Source organism: Cottoperca gobio, chromosome 4 (assembly GCF_900634415.1).
Source record: "Cottoperca gobio chromosome 4, fCotGob3.1, whole genome shotgun sequence".
In the NCBI taxonomy this organism is placed as follows: domain Eukaryota; kingdom Metazoa; phylum Chordata; class Actinopteri; order Perciformes; family Bovichtidae; genus Cottoperca; species Cottoperca gobio.
The window spans coordinates 25,083,108-25,100,318 of NC_041358.1; the positions used below are offsets into that span (position 1 = coordinate 25,083,108).

Genomic DNA, 17,211 nt, shown 5'->3' on the forward strand with positions numbered 1-17,211 from the left:
GCACTTTTCCAGCTCCGTTGTCCAGACGCTCTGATATGTTTTAAATAAGTAAGTGATACGCTATCAATGTTTGACATGCGTATAATAATTTGTTATGTATACGTCAGCTACAACACCGCTGTGGAAAAGTTGGACGTATTTGGACTCTGACACATTTTGAGCTACTTTTCATATACACCGGCATGTTTCTGCCATACGGAGCTGTGTGACAGGGCCTTTAGCCCCTGATTTACTATCAAATAAGTGTAAAGACTTGGCATCTTCTTTTATTAGTGAAACATATATATCAGGCCATGAATTCCTCCAATAAAACCCAGACGACTGCTGCAACTGCACAGAAACAATTGAGCTAAATCGTCCACATTCAAGGCCATTAATACTAAAACAGTTGGTTGACATCTTTTCAAAGTCACTGAAAAATAAATGTGCTTTATACAAAAGCTGCCTTGACTTGCATTGTTGTTCTGTTTGCTCTGATCTTTATTGTTTTGAAACATGCTTTCAGTTGTGATTACAAAGATCTACAGATAATGTTCTGGGCACTGCAGTACTGATGTTGCGTTGTCTCCACAGGAAAGCACTACGGCGTGTACAGCTGCGAGGGCTGCAAAGGCTTCTTCAAGAGGACCGTCCGTAAAGATCTCACCTACACGTGTCGAGACATGAAGGAGTGCCTGATTGACAAGCGCCAGCGAAACCGCTGCCAATACTGTCGCTACCAGAAGTGCCTGGCCATGGGCATGAAGAGAGAAGGTGTGTGTGCAGGTGTGATATGCTTAAGGTTCGGTCTGGGCGTGAGCTGTAGGCTTGTGTTCTCGATCATTATTTTCATCATGTTGAGGGGATAAGCATTGTTCCACTCTGCAGAAATTCAATTTCAATTCTAGTCGGGATCCCAAAGAATCCAATAATACTGTCAGGAAATATGTGTAACACGATGCACATCTCATCTTTAAACATATCTTTGATGTTGTGGCGCAGTCATAACAAACTGTGTTGCTTTGCTTTGTGCTATGTTTTTAAAGAAACGGAATATCTTTCGGTTTTTGACATTGAAATTGAGATGTATTGTACATTCCAATGAATTATGAATTATTGGGTTTGTGGGATTAAGACTCCTTGTCTTCTTTGAAGGTGTATCTTTAGTCTTCTTACAGTCAAACTGTAGAGCGGACTCTTTAATGATTGTCCATCGCAGAGTGAACATTAGAGATATTATGCTTTTGCTGAGTCAAGGACAATGCGCACCGGGGTGTGTGACCTGAAATATATGTGTGTGCGTGTGCAGCGGTGCAGGAAGAGAGGCAGCGTGGACGGGAGCGGGGGGAGAGTGAGGTGGAGTCTACCAGCAGTTTCAACGAGGAGATGCCCGTGGACAAGATCCTGGATGCTGAGGTGGCTGTCGAGCCCAAGACAGAGACGTACATCGAAGGCAGCCCCAGCAACTCAGTAAGCCGTGAATTATTCATCTGCTTTTTCTTCTCACGAGGCTGACATGGTACCTAACAAGATAGATGTACGGTAAACAACACGGTGCTGCTTTATGATGTTGGCCTGATCAGTGGTGCTTAAAAAACATATGTACCCACTTGAGAGTGAATGATCTTTTTGCTATAATGAAGCTGGATGAAGGAATAAGATCACGTCTAATTAAATTCAGGAAGAATCTCCAATGGCCCATAAATATAAAGCTACTCAAAGGTAAATAACACAAGCTGAACCTCTAGTCTCTAGGGTTTTTTAACAATGCACAGAGAATCATGTAAAGGTCAGAGGTCAGTAAATGCTCTGTAGTCACAGAGTTACCATTTTATTGGGTATATCTGTACAATCTTCAAACAGCTCAGCCATAAATCCTGCCACCTCAAGCTCATACTGTTGCCACAAGTGACACAACTCATTTTCGTGACGTTATTCTGTACTTGTAAACTTCAAGAATGTGTTTAAACCTTCACAAGTCTCGAGAGGAAACTCATGACCCAGAAGTAGCCCCGGCTGCAGCTGCTCATTAGATGCTGTCAGACGGGTTCAGGTGTCACAGACGGAGCTCAGCAGGGCACTTATTGATTGTTTTGTTTCTCTGCAGACGAACGACCCCGTCACCAATATCTGCCAAGCAGCCGACAAGCAGCTCTTCACCTTGGTGGAGTGGGCCAAAAGGATCCCGCACTTCTCTGAACTCCCTCTCGATGACCAGGTCATCCTACTACGAGCAGGTACACACACACACACACACACACACACACACACACACACACACTCCCATGCATGCAGCAGACAAACAGTATATGCACACATCTATATTTGCGATGGGGATGCACAGCGTTAATTAAAACACACACGTTTCCCTACAACAGTAAACGTAGACAGGCCTTTCCAACTCTCATGCCTCATTACTCAACGCTATTTAATTAAAATGCTTTTGTTTCTTTCCTTTGCTTTATTTGCTTAAAAAATTAAAACAACAGGCTTCACTACAACCCTTTGTCCTGACGCTGGTGTAGCATTTCCTTTAGGGTAGTTATTCATCCCCAGGCAGGCAGTCTATTTGACTCTTTTACATTTGCTCAATACATTTGTGACATCTAGTTTAATGGAGCAGTGAAACCAAATATAACTGGACTATTTGCCAAGTCCCAGCAGTGCGGTTTGCAGCCACAGCACTGCTGACCTCTGCTGGTGAGACATTTCACACACAGTCCTGAAGGAGGACGTAAAGAAGCCGCACAACAGGCCCGATAAGAGTCTTTGATTTGTGATGATGTCATGATCACACACAATACATATATATATATATTTTACTCTTTTGTTTGCGTCCAGGCTGGAACGAGCTTCTTATCGCCTCATTCTCGCATCGCTCAGTCACGGTGAAAGATGGCATCCTGTTGGCGACCGGCCTGCACGTCCACAGAAACAGCGCCCACAGTGCTGGAGTGGGCTCCATCTTTGATAGGTAGGTTTGTAGGTTCAAAGTTAAAGCTGGAGTTACTGTATTGACTTGTTAAAATGTAGTTTACACGGCTGCAACCATCAGCTACAGGGGGTTAATATTAATCATCAGCTGCAGATACATTACATCATGTGCTCTGATGTAGGAACACTTTTACTAAAGGCTACAGTTGACTTAAGTTTCTTCCATATGTGGATTCTTCATGATAAATGGGAGCCATGTATGTAATTGGTTTTATTTTGTTCACTCTCTAATGTTCATCACTCGATCTCCTGCAGAGTCCTGACTGAGCTGGTATCCAAAATGAAAGATATGCAGATGGATAAGACAGAGCTTGGCTGCCTGCGAGCCATCGTCCTCTTCAACCCAGGTCAGCTCCACTCTTCACCTTTTATACCCCCCCCCCCCCCCCTCCCTTCACACACAACCAGCATCACCAGGGGACCTCATGTGCATTCGTAAAGCATAAGAGAAATCTGACATTTCCCCCGTCATGGCTTTGCATAATACATATTGAAAGTAATTATATAATACTTATATTTAATATTCTACATATTATATTATATAGGCCTTTTTTATTTTAATATAATATTAAAATATAAAAAATATGGTAGGTCATATGCAGGGGAATTTTAATCCAGATTCTGCCTTGTCGTGGCAGACGGGATTAAATTACAAATGACTAGAGGTCCCCAGGTAGTACTGGTCTCCTGCTAATGTCTTCTAAATGAGGTAGTTTTCTGTGTATTTGTATGTATTTGACATACAGAAGCAGATACTGAACTTAATATCTTCACGTCAGCCTCTCTATGAACCCATGATGTGTTTCTACCAGTGTGGCTTTTGACATACACAGATGTAATGTTTAATTAATGTAACGTCTGACTTGACTGACAGTTTGTGTTTGTTTCAGACGCAAAAGGTCTTTCAAACCCAGCAGAGGTCGAGGGGCTGAGGGAAAAGGTTTACGCCTCATTGGAGTCGTACACGAAACAGAAATACCCGGATCAGCCTGGCAGGTAGGAAACGCAAAACATTACAGCATCAATCGATATCCGACAGTTGTTGAGTTGCTGCTCGGGCTTGTGTGAAGGTTGCAGATTACATCTCGGCACAGCTCTTAACCACTTGATACAGCGTTAGATTTAAAAGAGGCCGGTAGTGTTACTGCTTATAGAAGATGGTTGCTATTTATTCTTTTTAATTTACTGTTGGGAGCTAAATATACTCTCAGTTTGCTTCAGCTGTCGACACTTAAAATTGTTATTGGCACAACAAACAAATAAATAAAATATTACTCTGATTCATTCATTTTGTTAAGTAAATGTATTTATTGTGTACTGAATTGACTTTTTAATGAAGAATATCACTTAATAATACTTTATTATTACTTTATTATTACATTATAAGTAAAAGTATTTATTGCAGATGACTTTAAATGTATGAAGGATTCATTAAATACACTACGTGATAACAAACCGAAGATTTGTTGTGTTATTTCAAGGTTCTTGATTTACAAAGTAACTATTATATATATATATATTATATTATTATATGTTATATATATATTTATATATAACTACAGTCGTAAGATAAATACAGTATTATCATATTTCCAAATAAAATATAGTACAATCAAAAAACTTTAGTGTGTAGTCTGGTAAAATTTAAATATATATATATATATATATGCATAAATAAAAATAGAAGGATGTTTGTGTCACAGTAATTGGCACTTTCTTCTTCTTTCCATCTTATTCTGCAGGTTTGCCAAACTTCTGCTCCGCCTGCCCGCCCTGCGCTCCATCGGCCTCAAGTGTCTGGAGCATCTGTTCTTCTTCAAGCTGATCGGGGACACGCCTATCGACACCTTCCTGATGGAGATGCTGGAGGCGCCGCATCAGATCACATGACACCAGTCCCCCCTTCCCCCTGTATATACTCCCGCATTGTCAGCGATATGAAGACGGAACTTAAAAAGACTTGATTCAAATTGTAAAACAACATATTTTGTACCAAGCAAAACATTGTAATTAAAGAAATTTTTTTAAGTATTTTGAGGTTGTGGGGAGGGTGGAGTCTTGAGACGGAGGATCGAGTACAGTCAAAATGAATTCTAATAGAATTGTTAACAGATTTCTTTTGTAAATAGATAATTTCAGGTGTCCATTTTAAAAGCAACCCAGTACAATTAGAAAAAAAAAGAATCATATTTTATTCAAAGAGGAGTTGTATAAAAAAAACTGAAACCATCCATGTATTTCTTAAAACACATTTGAGAATTCTTACAGAATAAAGTTATTTAAAAATGTATCTGAAATGTGTTGTTTGTCTTGTCTTTTTTTATTTATTATTATTATTGAGCTACATGGATTTTACAAGAGCAAATTGTTAGTATTAAAACAAATGTTAAAACATTTTTACTTTTGATCCCTGATCACCTGAAACTGCACATTTATTAAGTGACTGAGTTTAGGTCCTTAAGGCATATAACTTAATCAATGGCGGAACATTTTTTTAAACAAATATTAAAAATATTACTCAATTGCAACTAGAAACTAGCAAAAAAATATATAATGTGTTGATAGATTATACATTTTCTCAATATACGCAGAAATATGTTTTCAAGTGTTGTCCCATATTTGTAGTTCCACTCGTTGACCACCAGATGGCGCCAACACTGTAAACTCCTCAACACACACGCTTCATAGCATGGTGCATATTCCTGAGCTAGAGAACAACATCAGATCTTTTTGATGGTGTTGAAACTGCTGGTGATGTCCATATTGTATAAGATTAAACGTAAATATTAAAGAACTAAACAACAAAATGTGCAATATTGTGGAGCCGGACCGATAAATAAGCATGTATCAGAGATATATCTTTATCACTACATATTATTCATAAGACTGTACAAAAATGCGAACATTGTGTGGGAATATGTGTCAATACATGAATAAATAAAAAGGAATATTGACATAAATCTGATTTTATTATTTTAAAGATGTATTCTTTAAGTATCAATATTGTATAAGCCTCAACATAAATGATCGGTCCAGCTATAGCATATAGTATGTATTTTTTATTTCTTTATTTAGTTATTTAGGCATAGGCATATCTAAATCTCTAAAAAAAAGAATCTTGATTCATAACACTTGGAAATGGAAAGACAATCAACACTAATAGATACAATATGTTCTCCAGCACTTTTCATATTGTTGTTCATTTTTGGCATCTCCATTGACAATCCTGTTTGTAAAACTTAATAAAGTTTGTTAAAGCTTCTATTGATGCATCTATATATCTATTCAACACTTGAAATGCATCATATCCCTTCAAAATATGACCTTTCAACCTGCACTTTACTTCCTGAGCACTATATGCATTATTGCTTTCTAATGAGAAAACCTTTGATGTGCGTCTCTGGTAACTTTGTGCCGTCCAATGTGGGGAGAGAGAGTAACAGAGGAAGGGGGGGGGGGGGAGAGGTAACCGGCACCTGCACATGGAGGAAGTCTCTCTCTCTCTCCCTCTCTCTCTCTCTCTCTCTTTCCTTCCCGTTCACTCCTAATAGGATAATTGATAGAAAGCCTAAATAGTCGATAACGGTGGACTCGGAGAGGTCGTCGGAAGGAGACACGTTGATGCGCTGCTCTCTGCTCCGAGCAGCAAGTTGCAGCAGGACTTTGAGCTCCGGAGATGCTCTGAGAAGAACTGAAGAAGAGTTGAGAACCAAAATACTTCTGTAGCTTCTGGAGACTCACACTTTACAGGTATGAGCTTCTTCTTCTTTTTTTTTTATTTACTTACATAACTGTGTTTAAAATGTTCTTCAATTAACTTTGATTAAACGTATATTTGATAAATGTTTCTTCAGAGGAGAGGAGAGAGGCAATGGTGGATCGACCGGCATGCTTAGGTGGGTGAAACCCGATGACATGATTATATTAATAAAGCTTTATTAAGTAACATTTCATATTTAAAAAAAAACTTTTTTAAATGTTTGAATTTAACTTGCAGTGTTTGATTTTTTTAAAACTATTTTTGGCACGTGATCATCATCAAACGACCTTATTATTTGGTCAATTAAAAGAACAATTAACAAACAATTGATGCCTCAATATATACTACTTTTGTACAGTAATAAACATGTGTGTGTAACCACTTTCCCCTGACGTTACATCGAAGTAAAGCCGCATTTTAATGGCCCCTCCATCAAACTTTGTTCAGCCGAATAATCCAGTGTTTCAGCTGCTGATTGGAAAAGTGTCCTAATTAAAGGATTTCCCCATCATTGCAGATATGGATCAACGGGCAGTGTGTGCCGGATGCCACCGGATGATCAGAGACAGATTCCTGCTCAGAGTCACTGACGGCCTCTGGCATGAGGAGTGTGTGCGGTGCGCGGCGTGCGGGGACGCGCTCACTAACTCCTGCTTTCTGCGGGACCGCAAACTTTACTGCAAGCGGGACTATACTGAGTGAGTGCTGAGCTCTGACTGTTCATTATTGTTTGGTTCTCTCCTGATGTTCCAGCTGAGATCATGAAACACTTACAGCATTACTTCTCTGCCGAGAGGCTCATTTTCAGCTTCATCTAAAGTGAATGCAAACAGATTTCCCAGGTAGAGCAACATTTGATTTTACACTAATATTCTTTTTATCAGAGTTTTGCATTAAAAAAAAATGCAATTTCATTTAAATTAAAAATAAGGAAAATATTTTTTTTAAAGGTCACCAAACTATGTGACAATGTCAGGTTTCCCTCACTGGTGAAAAATCATCGCATAAAGACATTTAAATTCATCGAGAGTAGGCTAACATATACATATATATATATATATACATATATATATATATATATATATATATATATATATATATATATATATATATATATACATATATATATATATATATATATATATATATATATGCTAAAATGTATATAATATGCTAAAAATATCACATTTTAGCTGCACCTCATTTCTTGTTTAAATACAAAAGTGTTCAGCCTACAGTATAATTATTATACTATTTCTTTTCTAGTCCTGTCATCATGCAGTTTTAGCTTTGGCTCATGCATATATGTTGCAAATATACTACCCACATTATAGTGCATGTTATAGGAAAAACATCTATTTGTGTTTTACTAATGTACTTTTAATTTAGTTATAGGCTGTTCATTTTATTTTTGTTGGATTTTATTCATTTCTTTTATATTATTTTTTGGCCCCGTGGTCTAAAGATTACAGAGTGTTATTAAGTCTATTTTCACAACGGATCCCTTGTCCAGATCTGACCTTGACTAAGATTGTGTGTGTGTGTGTGTGTGTGTATGTGTGTGTGTGTGTGTGTGTGTGTGTGTGTGTGTGTGTGTGTGTGTGTGTGTGTGTGTGCAACTTAGAGAGATAGAGGGACAGTGAGAGAAAGTATCTATTCCTTCTTTGTTTTGCATTTTTTAAATATGGGTACATTTTTATAGTTTATGGCAAAAGCATTGAGTGTATGTGTGTGTGTATGTGGGAGGGGGGGGGGGGGGGGGTTGGTGTGTGTGTGTGTGTGGAAGGTTTGGTTTTGTATGTGTGTATATAGTGTAAGCTGACTTCCAGGGAACTTGGCACAGTGCACCAAGAGAACAAGGTGACTGTAGGAGGAAGGGGTGGCGAGGGAGCAGGAATGTGAGAACACTATTGCATCGTGTACATCCACACACACACACACACATACACACACACACACACACACACACACACACAACAACACAATCACACCTTCACACACACACGGCACACAACCAGGGGTAGAGCTCAACTGACACATTGTCAAAATGTGTTAAATTTTCGAGGTCCATTGGCGTGGCAACTGCAAGCTGGGGACAACATATGGTCTCGACGTCGAGGCGGTCCCCCCCCCAAAAAAAACCTCCCACCATTATTACCCATTGCCCGACTCCCTCTTACCCACCCAGAGCCATTACCTCATCCCTTCATTCTTCCTCCAAAACATGCTCTCACCTAAACAAGAGCCAAGATGAAAGCTGCTCACCCTCACAGGCAGCAGCTCACATTATTGCTGAACAATTTAGTGATGGTCGTTCTGCCAAGCAGGCAGGGACGCAAGAAATGTTACACCAAAACGCTCCCCGCCATCATGTTCCCAGCCAACTAAATCACACTGCGGTGGTGCTGGAGGTAGCTTTAGTCAGCAGAACATTTTAAAACACGCAGTTTTTGAAATGGCAAAGCACTGATGTCAACCTTTCAATAGTTAAAAGGAACTCAGAGTGGCTTCTTGTCAAAAACAACATCATTCAAAGTGCTTAATGTGATCAGTAGAGATCCCCACACTTGGCTAAAGCACAGAAGACAAAGCAGGACTGAGAGGTAATTAGGAGAGGAGAGCCATATGTCAGAAGGTCTGGTGAATCCCGACAAGAGAAGCGGCGAGGATGGTGTGAACTTATTTTGGGGGACAGTGCGCTCCATGAGCCCTGGCGCTGCAGTGCCGCGGCATCTGGAAAGCTCTGCTCACAGCAGCCCGTGAGTCGAGCTACGGGACGACGCCCAGCCGACCGTGAGATATCTGACCTGACCAATTAGCAGGAGGCCTGGTGCCAGAGCTCTGCTTCTGAGGTCTCACGTCTCTCTCCACCTCCCCGCCGGTGCTGTCGGGGGTTGTGACACCCTATAAGCACATGAGCACCACTTTGGTCCACGATGAGGATTTATTTTAGAAGTGTGCCAGCGTTTCTCTCTGCTCCCTCAGTCAGCTCATAAGTGATGACTATTCCACACTGTGACAACGTTTTGTCTCTGATCATACGCTGAATCTTTTGTCAGATTCTCGCCTTGTTTGTTCCTCGTGTGGTAAATCAATGGCAGCAGGAACACCAGGTTTGCCCCCGGTTCCCCCGGTTCACGGAAGCTAAAAGACAATAATGCTAAAATTTAAATTACCTGAACAAAGCAGTTTATATTTGTACCTCCAAATTCATCATAGCTTGCTTTTATTACTGGCTGCAAGAGGCCATAAATACCCAACTAGTATCAGAATGCAGAATTAATTTAAATGTGATTTATGCAGAACAGATTATTCAGAACTGCCTCGTTGAGTCACACTGTGGAGTAGTTTGATCTGTTTGAGACATGCAACCACAAATGGATGCATGTTCTTTGTTATACTCACGTAGATAGATACATTAGATAGCAGGACATTTCATTGCAATATCCTGCATCTTGTTATCCAGTACAGATGGAATAAATAAGTTGCATACATGCTATTTGTGTTGAGTGTTTCTTCACAGAACTAAAGCTACATGTTCAGGCCGTTTGACAATAGGTTGATTACATATGCATTAATCAATGTAGTGATGCATTTATATTAAATGGACCAGTGCAGCTTTACACTCAGCACCACAATGTAAAGATTAAGCAACATGAGATTTAGAGGATCAATAATTGGGTCAAACTTTCAACATCATGATGTTCTGAGGTAGACTTATTGATTGGATGTATGTATTGTCTTCAGCCCATCCGTGGTGATTTAAAAACACTTATCTTAATATGTTTTGTATGATTCCATGTAAATGATAATGATAACTATGTCAGTTTTATATTTTGCGATATATGACGAGCAGTTTTCAATTAGAAGATTGTCAGAGATGTTGGTAATAAATATTCCTGACATGATTGTATTGTCCAATTCACACAGGACACACAACACACACACAACACACACACACAACACACTGCTCTGTAATCTAATGAAGCTGTATGCAAATTCCTGTCTGACAATGTGATTTTTAGCTCGCTCTGATTGTCAGTGGACTCAGATTGGCTAAACGGTTCAGTGGACAGGTGCACTGAACAGCAGATTGGTCGTCAGATCAGCGGTGTGACTGCCGGTGCACTTGACCCGCAGATGTGTATCTGATACACGACCTCTGTCGGTGTGTGTTTAGCAAAAGATCCAAGTTAACCTGATCCAGAAACAAGATCTGTCTCTCTGCATGTCCACCAGACCAGCAGTCTGTCTACCAAAGGTCAGCACTGAAGTCAGGACAAGAACAATGAGAGAGGAGAGGAGAGCTGTGTGTGTGTGTGTGTGTGTGTGTGTGTGTGTGTGTGTGTGTGTGTGTGTGTGTGTACATTTCTGCTAAACACTCATCTTATTATTATACAGTGCATCTACATCGAGAGTGGCTGACCCTGTCCATGTCAGGGTGGAGGAGCGCAGGATTTTGCTGACTTATTTCTCCGTAATGATCTTGTCACTAATTGCCATGTCTAAATCCAGCGTGACTGAGTGTTCCCGCTCTCCTGCCAGAGCCTCTGCGCCAATCATGTGAACGGAAACTCTGAAATATTAAACACTTTGAGCTCCTCCATAAGTATTGGAGGTACTCTTACCTTTGCATTAACAACGCTCGCCGGGTACGATGAGACGAACTGGACACGGCGCGTAATGGAAAAGCCATTCTCGAAACACCAATGATCTCACAACGTTAATGCTACTTCACTGACATCTAGCATTAGCATCAGACTTTAAATCAAGTGCTTCGCCGTATCATAGAAACACAGAAACATTCCGGGTATTTGCTCGGCCACACTTCCTTTGAAAATGTTCCGTTGATGCGTCTTGTGTTGCCACAGGAATGCACATACCACAGACCATATTAAAGTGCACACTACTGAGGCCGTGGGGCAGACGACTCGGACGGGTCAAGCAGACCGACTGACCCTCCTGAGCTGCTGGGAATGGGCTTTACCGTTACCCTGGTGACCCCACAGCAACAGTGAGAGGTCCCAGCAATGTTTGTCTTCAGGATGTTGCAGCTCGAGACCTTTTGACAGGGACGTCTCAACCTGCGTGTTTGCTTTATGTTTAGTCTGAGGTTTTGTTTGTTGGTAAATACTGGGCTGAATTTACATAAAGGAAGTCAAAAGCTATATTTGTTTCACTTGAAAGTTAATGGGAAATCTTGACTCCACTTAAATCCCTTATTACTAAGATTATTTTCACTTTTAAGTCAAAACTGATTGAAACTGAAATAAAATATATATATATATATATATATGTGTGTGTGTCTTTTCGTGGCGTGCCATTTAATTGTCTGGACCGTGACAATGACTGAGACAAAATACATGAATGAACAATGTATTTGTTGCTTAAAAATACTATAAAAAGAAAGTTTAGCATCAAGTTGTTCTAATAAAAGAGATATGTGGGCTGTGGAAAATATTATTATTTTCTTTAAGGTTGTTCTTTACATTTGTAGTAGCTCCATTGATCAGTACCAAGTTGTTGTTGTTTTCCACACTAACCTCAACTGCTTATTATTTTCTAATGGCTACCAACAAAAAGCCTGAGCTTGAATCAGTGATATATGGGGGGGGGGGGGGGGGCGTGTGAAGTATTTTTATGTGAAAACAAAAACATGGAGAAAAAAGCTGTCACTTTCTCATGCCTCTGGGCTGACTGGTCTGGTGACCCAGTCAGGTCTGGAGACAAATGCCAGCTCCAGAATGATGACGCATCATCCTGCGTGACAGACCCAAAATGCCGCGGTGCCAGCCAGCGGACAATGGTCCTGCTGCTTGGGGGCCGGCTCTGTCTTTGTCCCGCTCTGGTTAAGCAGACTTAGGGATAATTCCGCGGATAATTCATGGGACCGGCGGCTCAGCCTCTCCCACCGGGAGATCTGATTCCCCCCCTCTGCCTGGAGCCATGGCCTGCCGAGAGCTTTTCTCCCGCCTCCCCAGGAGCACAGCCTCGGACAAGGCAGTCGGAGCCACGGCAACAGTCTCTGAGGCTAAGCCCACCAGTCCTGGTTGCCGGGCGCTAAGATGCACACCCGCCACGCTAAGGGTATGTGTCTGAGTGGTCGGGGCAGGAGGAGGAGGCGGAGAGGGGAGAAGTCAGGTTGGCAGTTGTTTTGAGTGACAGCTCGACTCAGCAACATTCCCCAAGTCAACGAAGCATTTTCTTCTTTCTCATGGAGTCCCTTCTTACCGAGGTGCGAGGGGTCCTCGAGTGTCTCAGCTTATACTCAAGCTCCAGGCAGCCAAACAAAAGCATTACTCTCTGTTATTTACTGAGCTCTCACAATTCCTCTCTACTTCCTCCCTTGTTACACCCCCACCCTCCTATCCCTCTCTGCAGTCTGTTTGCAGTGCGTTGTGGGGGCTGTGCTGAGGCCATCTCTCCCGCTGACCTGGTGATGCGTGCGGGGGCCGCTGTGTTCCACCTGCGCTGCTTCACCTGCAGCGTTTGTTCCTGCCGCCTGCAGACTGGAGACCGCTGTGTCCTCAGGGAGGGACAGCTACTGTGTGCCAGAGAGGACTACCATCAGTGTGTGGCCAGCCCGACCTCCTCCGACACAGGTACAGGCTGTGTACAGTGTGTGTGTGTGTGTGTGTGTGTGTGTGTGTGTGTGTGTGTGTGTGTGTGCAGTGTGTGTTTGTATATGTACACTAATAACTGGATCAAAACGGACACAAACGGGTTGTTTTGAGCCAGTGTTGCTGATCCAATCCTGTCACTATTTGTTACTGATTGTTAGTCATTTGTGTATATTTGTGCAGTTTTGAATGTGATATGTATTTCATTTTGTACAAACAAATGTGTGGCAGTCTTAAAGTTCAAAAGATCTATATTTTAGTTTGGGTAAATAACCCAACAATATTATGAAAATACAACATTATTAGGTGTCAAATATCATTAAAATGATGCTATGACTAAAACTACTGGCTAAAACTTTCCCATCTACTTATTAAGAAATTCAAGTGGTCTGAAAGTGTTTTAGGGGCTTTGTCAATGTGAGCTGTTAAAAAGCATTCTGGGAAATGGAGGAAACCTTAAACTGATGCGGAAATCAGGTTAAATGAAAAATAAAACTACAACTCAAAAAAACTGAGTGCAAATGAAGCATTGAACTCATGGCATGAGTTTTTCTTTTGTTTTTCTTTATGTGAATGCCTTGTAAGTGAATAAACATTTGCTTTTCAATCACGTGTGCCCACTAGGTAAAAGTGAAGAAGAAGAGGAAGAGGAGGAGGAGGAATGTGGAAGGGTCACAGGCAGACGAGTTAGATCAGAAGACCCGGAGAGCAAACGTCCTAAAAGGCCGCGCACTATTCTCACCACTCAACAAAGACGGACCTTTAAAGCCTCCTTCGAGGTCTCATCCAAGCCCTGCCGAAAGGTAGAGGGATTATTCTGTGTTCACCCGGGAGGTGCTGAAGTTCCTGTTCCAGATATCACATAGAGTGTCCATCTAATTTCTTTAAGATTATAGTTGTTTTCTGTCAACATTCTTACTGTAATTCCTATAAACAACTGAGAATCTTGTCAGTTTAATGAGAATATAACATAGACTAGTGTGTGTTATTAGAAGTTTTATCTTTTTTTATGTGTATTTCTCTCATGCTTTTCAAAAAAGAACAAATAATTCACTCTTCAATGCATAAAACATAGAAGTTAGCCCAGAAGTGTTGCAGGATTTCAGCGTTCTACTGTCTGTAGCAGTGCTGCTCATTGCTATGAGTTGATAAACGATAGCTGTGAATACATTAAACGCAGACTTGACCAAAAAATACATTTCATAAAAGCTTTCATCCCTTTTTATCCTTGTTTGAGGCAGATTGGTGAAGGGATATAGATTATTTTAACTTTCAAATGACCTTTTCTCTGTTTCTATTTTCTAATTTTTACCCTCCCTTTCTTACTTTCCCCTCCCCCTGAATTTTAATCCAAGGTAAGGGAGACCTTGGCAGCAGAGACTGGTCTGAGCGTCCGGGTGGTGCAGGTCTGGTTCCAGAACCAAAGAGCCAAAGTAATACAAAGTACACACACACACACACACACACACACACACACACACACACACACACACACACACACACACACACACACACAGTCATATGCAGTACTAATAAAAGGACTCTTTCTGCACCGTGTGTGTATGCCAGAGTGGAAATCAGCCTGGTTATCTCTTCATACAGGAAACTGATGACATCTCACTGCGAGATCACTGCAGATTAAACCCCATATTTCCTCACAAAGTGCGCTCACGTGTGGTTTCCCTCCTCCACTGAAAGAAGTCCTTTACCTTTCTGTTAATACTTTGCAATTGAGTGAACACACTCGTATGCCTGGGTGGCAGAGGGACTGCGGAGTGAGAAAAATGTGTTACACTCCGCCTGTGTGTGAGGTTTATGTCTGCTTGTGCATGTTTTTTAGATGAAGAAACTGGCCAGGAGGCAGCAGCAGCAGCAGGAGCAGCAGCAGACTCAGGAGCCGCGTGAGCACCCATCACATCACACAGGTATTATTTTTAATACGAAGATTATTATTATTACTCCCATATGATATGATATCCTTAAGATAAAGTTAGATATATATCTTACTTTTCAGCAATGCTATAATTGAGATAATATTGTAGTATCAGGAGGTTTTTTTATTATCTTTTAGCAGATTATTTAATCAATATTACAAAGGCAAAAGAGTAAGATTAGGGTGAATACCTTATCTCTTGACAAATATGTGAGTTTAGAAAGCCACATAAGTCAGTTAATATAGATTTAAAGATGCCAAATAGCTATAGCAACATGAAGGCAGCTCACTTCCAGACGTTACTGTAACAGACAGCAGTAAACACACTCCTGTGTGTCTCCTGCGCCCCACAGCGCCCTCCTGTGGCGGTTTGACCTCTGAGCTGGAGCACCTGGGTTCCTCCTACACCCACATTCAGCAGCAGCAGCAGCAGCAGATGGGACTCACCACACTAGAGCAGCAGGACTATGACATGGACCCCTTCAGGCAGGGCCTGACCCCACCTCAGATGCCAGGGGATCACATGCACCCCTACGGTAAAGAGTCAAACCGTGATGGAGAATTACATTTAAAGTAATGCTCGACAAAGGTTTCATGATTACTTGGATTGGCAGAACAAACAAAAAGATTTAAAAATTACATGATTTATTGGCATTATTTGTTATTAGCATAGTTTATTATTTTAAAATGTACAATAGTTTGTTTAATTTCTCAAATCTGGATCCCATTAAGCTCCATACTAACATAATAACTCACATTTACGTTTTAGCGTGAGACAATTTGAAAGATTTAAATGCAAAAGCATTGCAGTCTCTTTGTGACGTGTGTGGAGCAGCTCCACTTTGCATTAAACTCTCATGCAATGTTCTGTCCAGCAGTCTAAAATAATGTCAGAATTAATTATGATCAAAATGGAAAATAACAGCAGCATTACATGTTACAGCACAATTTAATAATACAAAACAATCACCACCTCTCTAGCACAAACATATGAACATTATATGTTCTTGACAGTATTATCTGCAAGGCTTTTGTATTGTATTATATGTATTATTAATATTTATGTCCCTTGTACAGTGCAAATGAATGTAAAGTCCTTCACAGCCTGATGACATCACTAGGGTTATATCTTTAACTTTAGAAAGCTCCCTGCAGATCAACATGAAGACATTGTTACCACTGTTTTCACATTTTATTTTTACTTTTGTTTTGGTTTTTGTTTGTGCATAACCACAAGTATTGCTTATGTTACCTTTCTAATTTTTTACAGTCAGAAAAATAGAAAAAGAAAACACAAATATACAAAATAAACTGTCCATTATCAAAGAAAAGACATCCTCTCTCACTCTAAGCTGAAAGGTCATTTTGGTCAAATATCTATCATTATTAGAGATATAATCATTTATATTTGGTACATAACTTTGCATCTTGTTGTTATTTCATATACCAAAACTCCTTTTTTTTGTTTTAGGTTTTAAGGGTCTGTACGGTGACATGGACAGAGACCCTCTGTGTCATGTGGCCGACAGTGACTGCCTGTCCCTGGGAGACTCCTCTCTGCTCACCCCTATTGACCGCCTCTACTCCATGCAGGACTCTTACTTCACCTCCTGAGGGTGGAGAGCGGACTCAGTGACAAACGGTGTGTCTCCCTCATCCCTATCTGTCTGTACCGTGCACAAGGTAGTTGAAGAATCCCCGTCAGTGGGACGTGGGTACACTGTGACACCGTGAAATATACCATGTGCATGTGCATATAAACGTGACTACACTACTGCCTCTTCTGCTTCACGACACAGGCTCCTGTGTCTGCACGATGCTGTCGGACCTCTCGCTATGTTTGAACCATTATGAGATCATAACTGCATCTACTAATGTAAATAACTTGTTTGGGTGTGTATTTGTATTTATTCTCACAATGTGTG

The 17,211-nt window shown here is 40.8% G+C and overlaps 2 protein-coding genes across 5 annotated transcripts in view; both read left to right on the forward strand.

Annotated features, from left to right (window-relative positions):
- rxrgb (retinoid X receptor, gamma b) overlaps window positions 1-5,257 on the forward strand; it is a 28,840-nt gene extending 23,583 nt beyond the window's left edge. For 3 of the 4 annotated variants that reach the window (XM_029429207.1, XM_029429205.1, XM_029429208.1), the window contains 7 exons: window positions 574-765; window positions 1,289-1,449; window positions 2,087-2,216; window positions 2,821-2,953; window positions 3,229-3,320; window positions 3,864-3,969; window positions 4,716-5,257. In XM_029429207.1, the coding sequence (XP_029285067.1) occupies window positions 574-765; window positions 1,289-1,449; window positions 2,087-2,216; window positions 2,821-2,953; window positions 3,229-3,320; window positions 3,864-3,969; window positions 4,716-4,863 (962 nt within the window). In that variant the 3' untranslated portion in view covers window positions 4,864-5,257. The remainder of the gene's footprint in view (window positions 1-573; window positions 766-1,288; window positions 1,450-2,086; window positions 2,217-2,820; window positions 2,954-3,228; window positions 3,321-3,863; window positions 3,970-4,715) is intronic. The other variant, XM_029429206.1, reaches the window with a different exon arrangement.
- A 1,582-nt stretch (window positions 5,258-6,839) lies between these two features.
- On the forward strand, window positions 6,840-17,211 carry lmx1a (LIM homeobox transcription factor 1, alpha). Its single transcript, XM_029429209.1, has 8 exons — window positions 6,840-6,869; window positions 7,251-7,431; window positions 13,115-13,335; window positions 13,978-14,156; window positions 14,709-14,786; window positions 15,194-15,278; window positions 15,640-15,822; window positions 16,758-17,211. The coding sequence occupies exons 1-8, from the start codon at window positions 6,845-6,847 to the stop codon at window positions 16,898-16,900; spliced, it is 1,095 nt and encodes a 364-aa protein (XP_029285069.1). The 5' UTR covers window positions 6,840-6,844; the 3' UTR covers window positions 16,901-17,211.

Coding starts and splice junctions, on each gene's coding strand:
- lmx1a (XM_029429209.1), top strand. CDS start 6,845: ATGGTGGATCGACCGGCATGCTTAG. Junction 15,279..15,639: donor GCACCCATCACATCACACAG/GTATTATTTTTA, acceptor TGCGCCCCACAG/CGCCCTCCTGTGGCGGTTTG. Junction 15,823..16,757: donor GGATCACATGCACCCCTACG/GTAAAGAGTCAA, acceptor TTTTTGTTTTAG/GTTTTAAGGGTCTGTACGGT.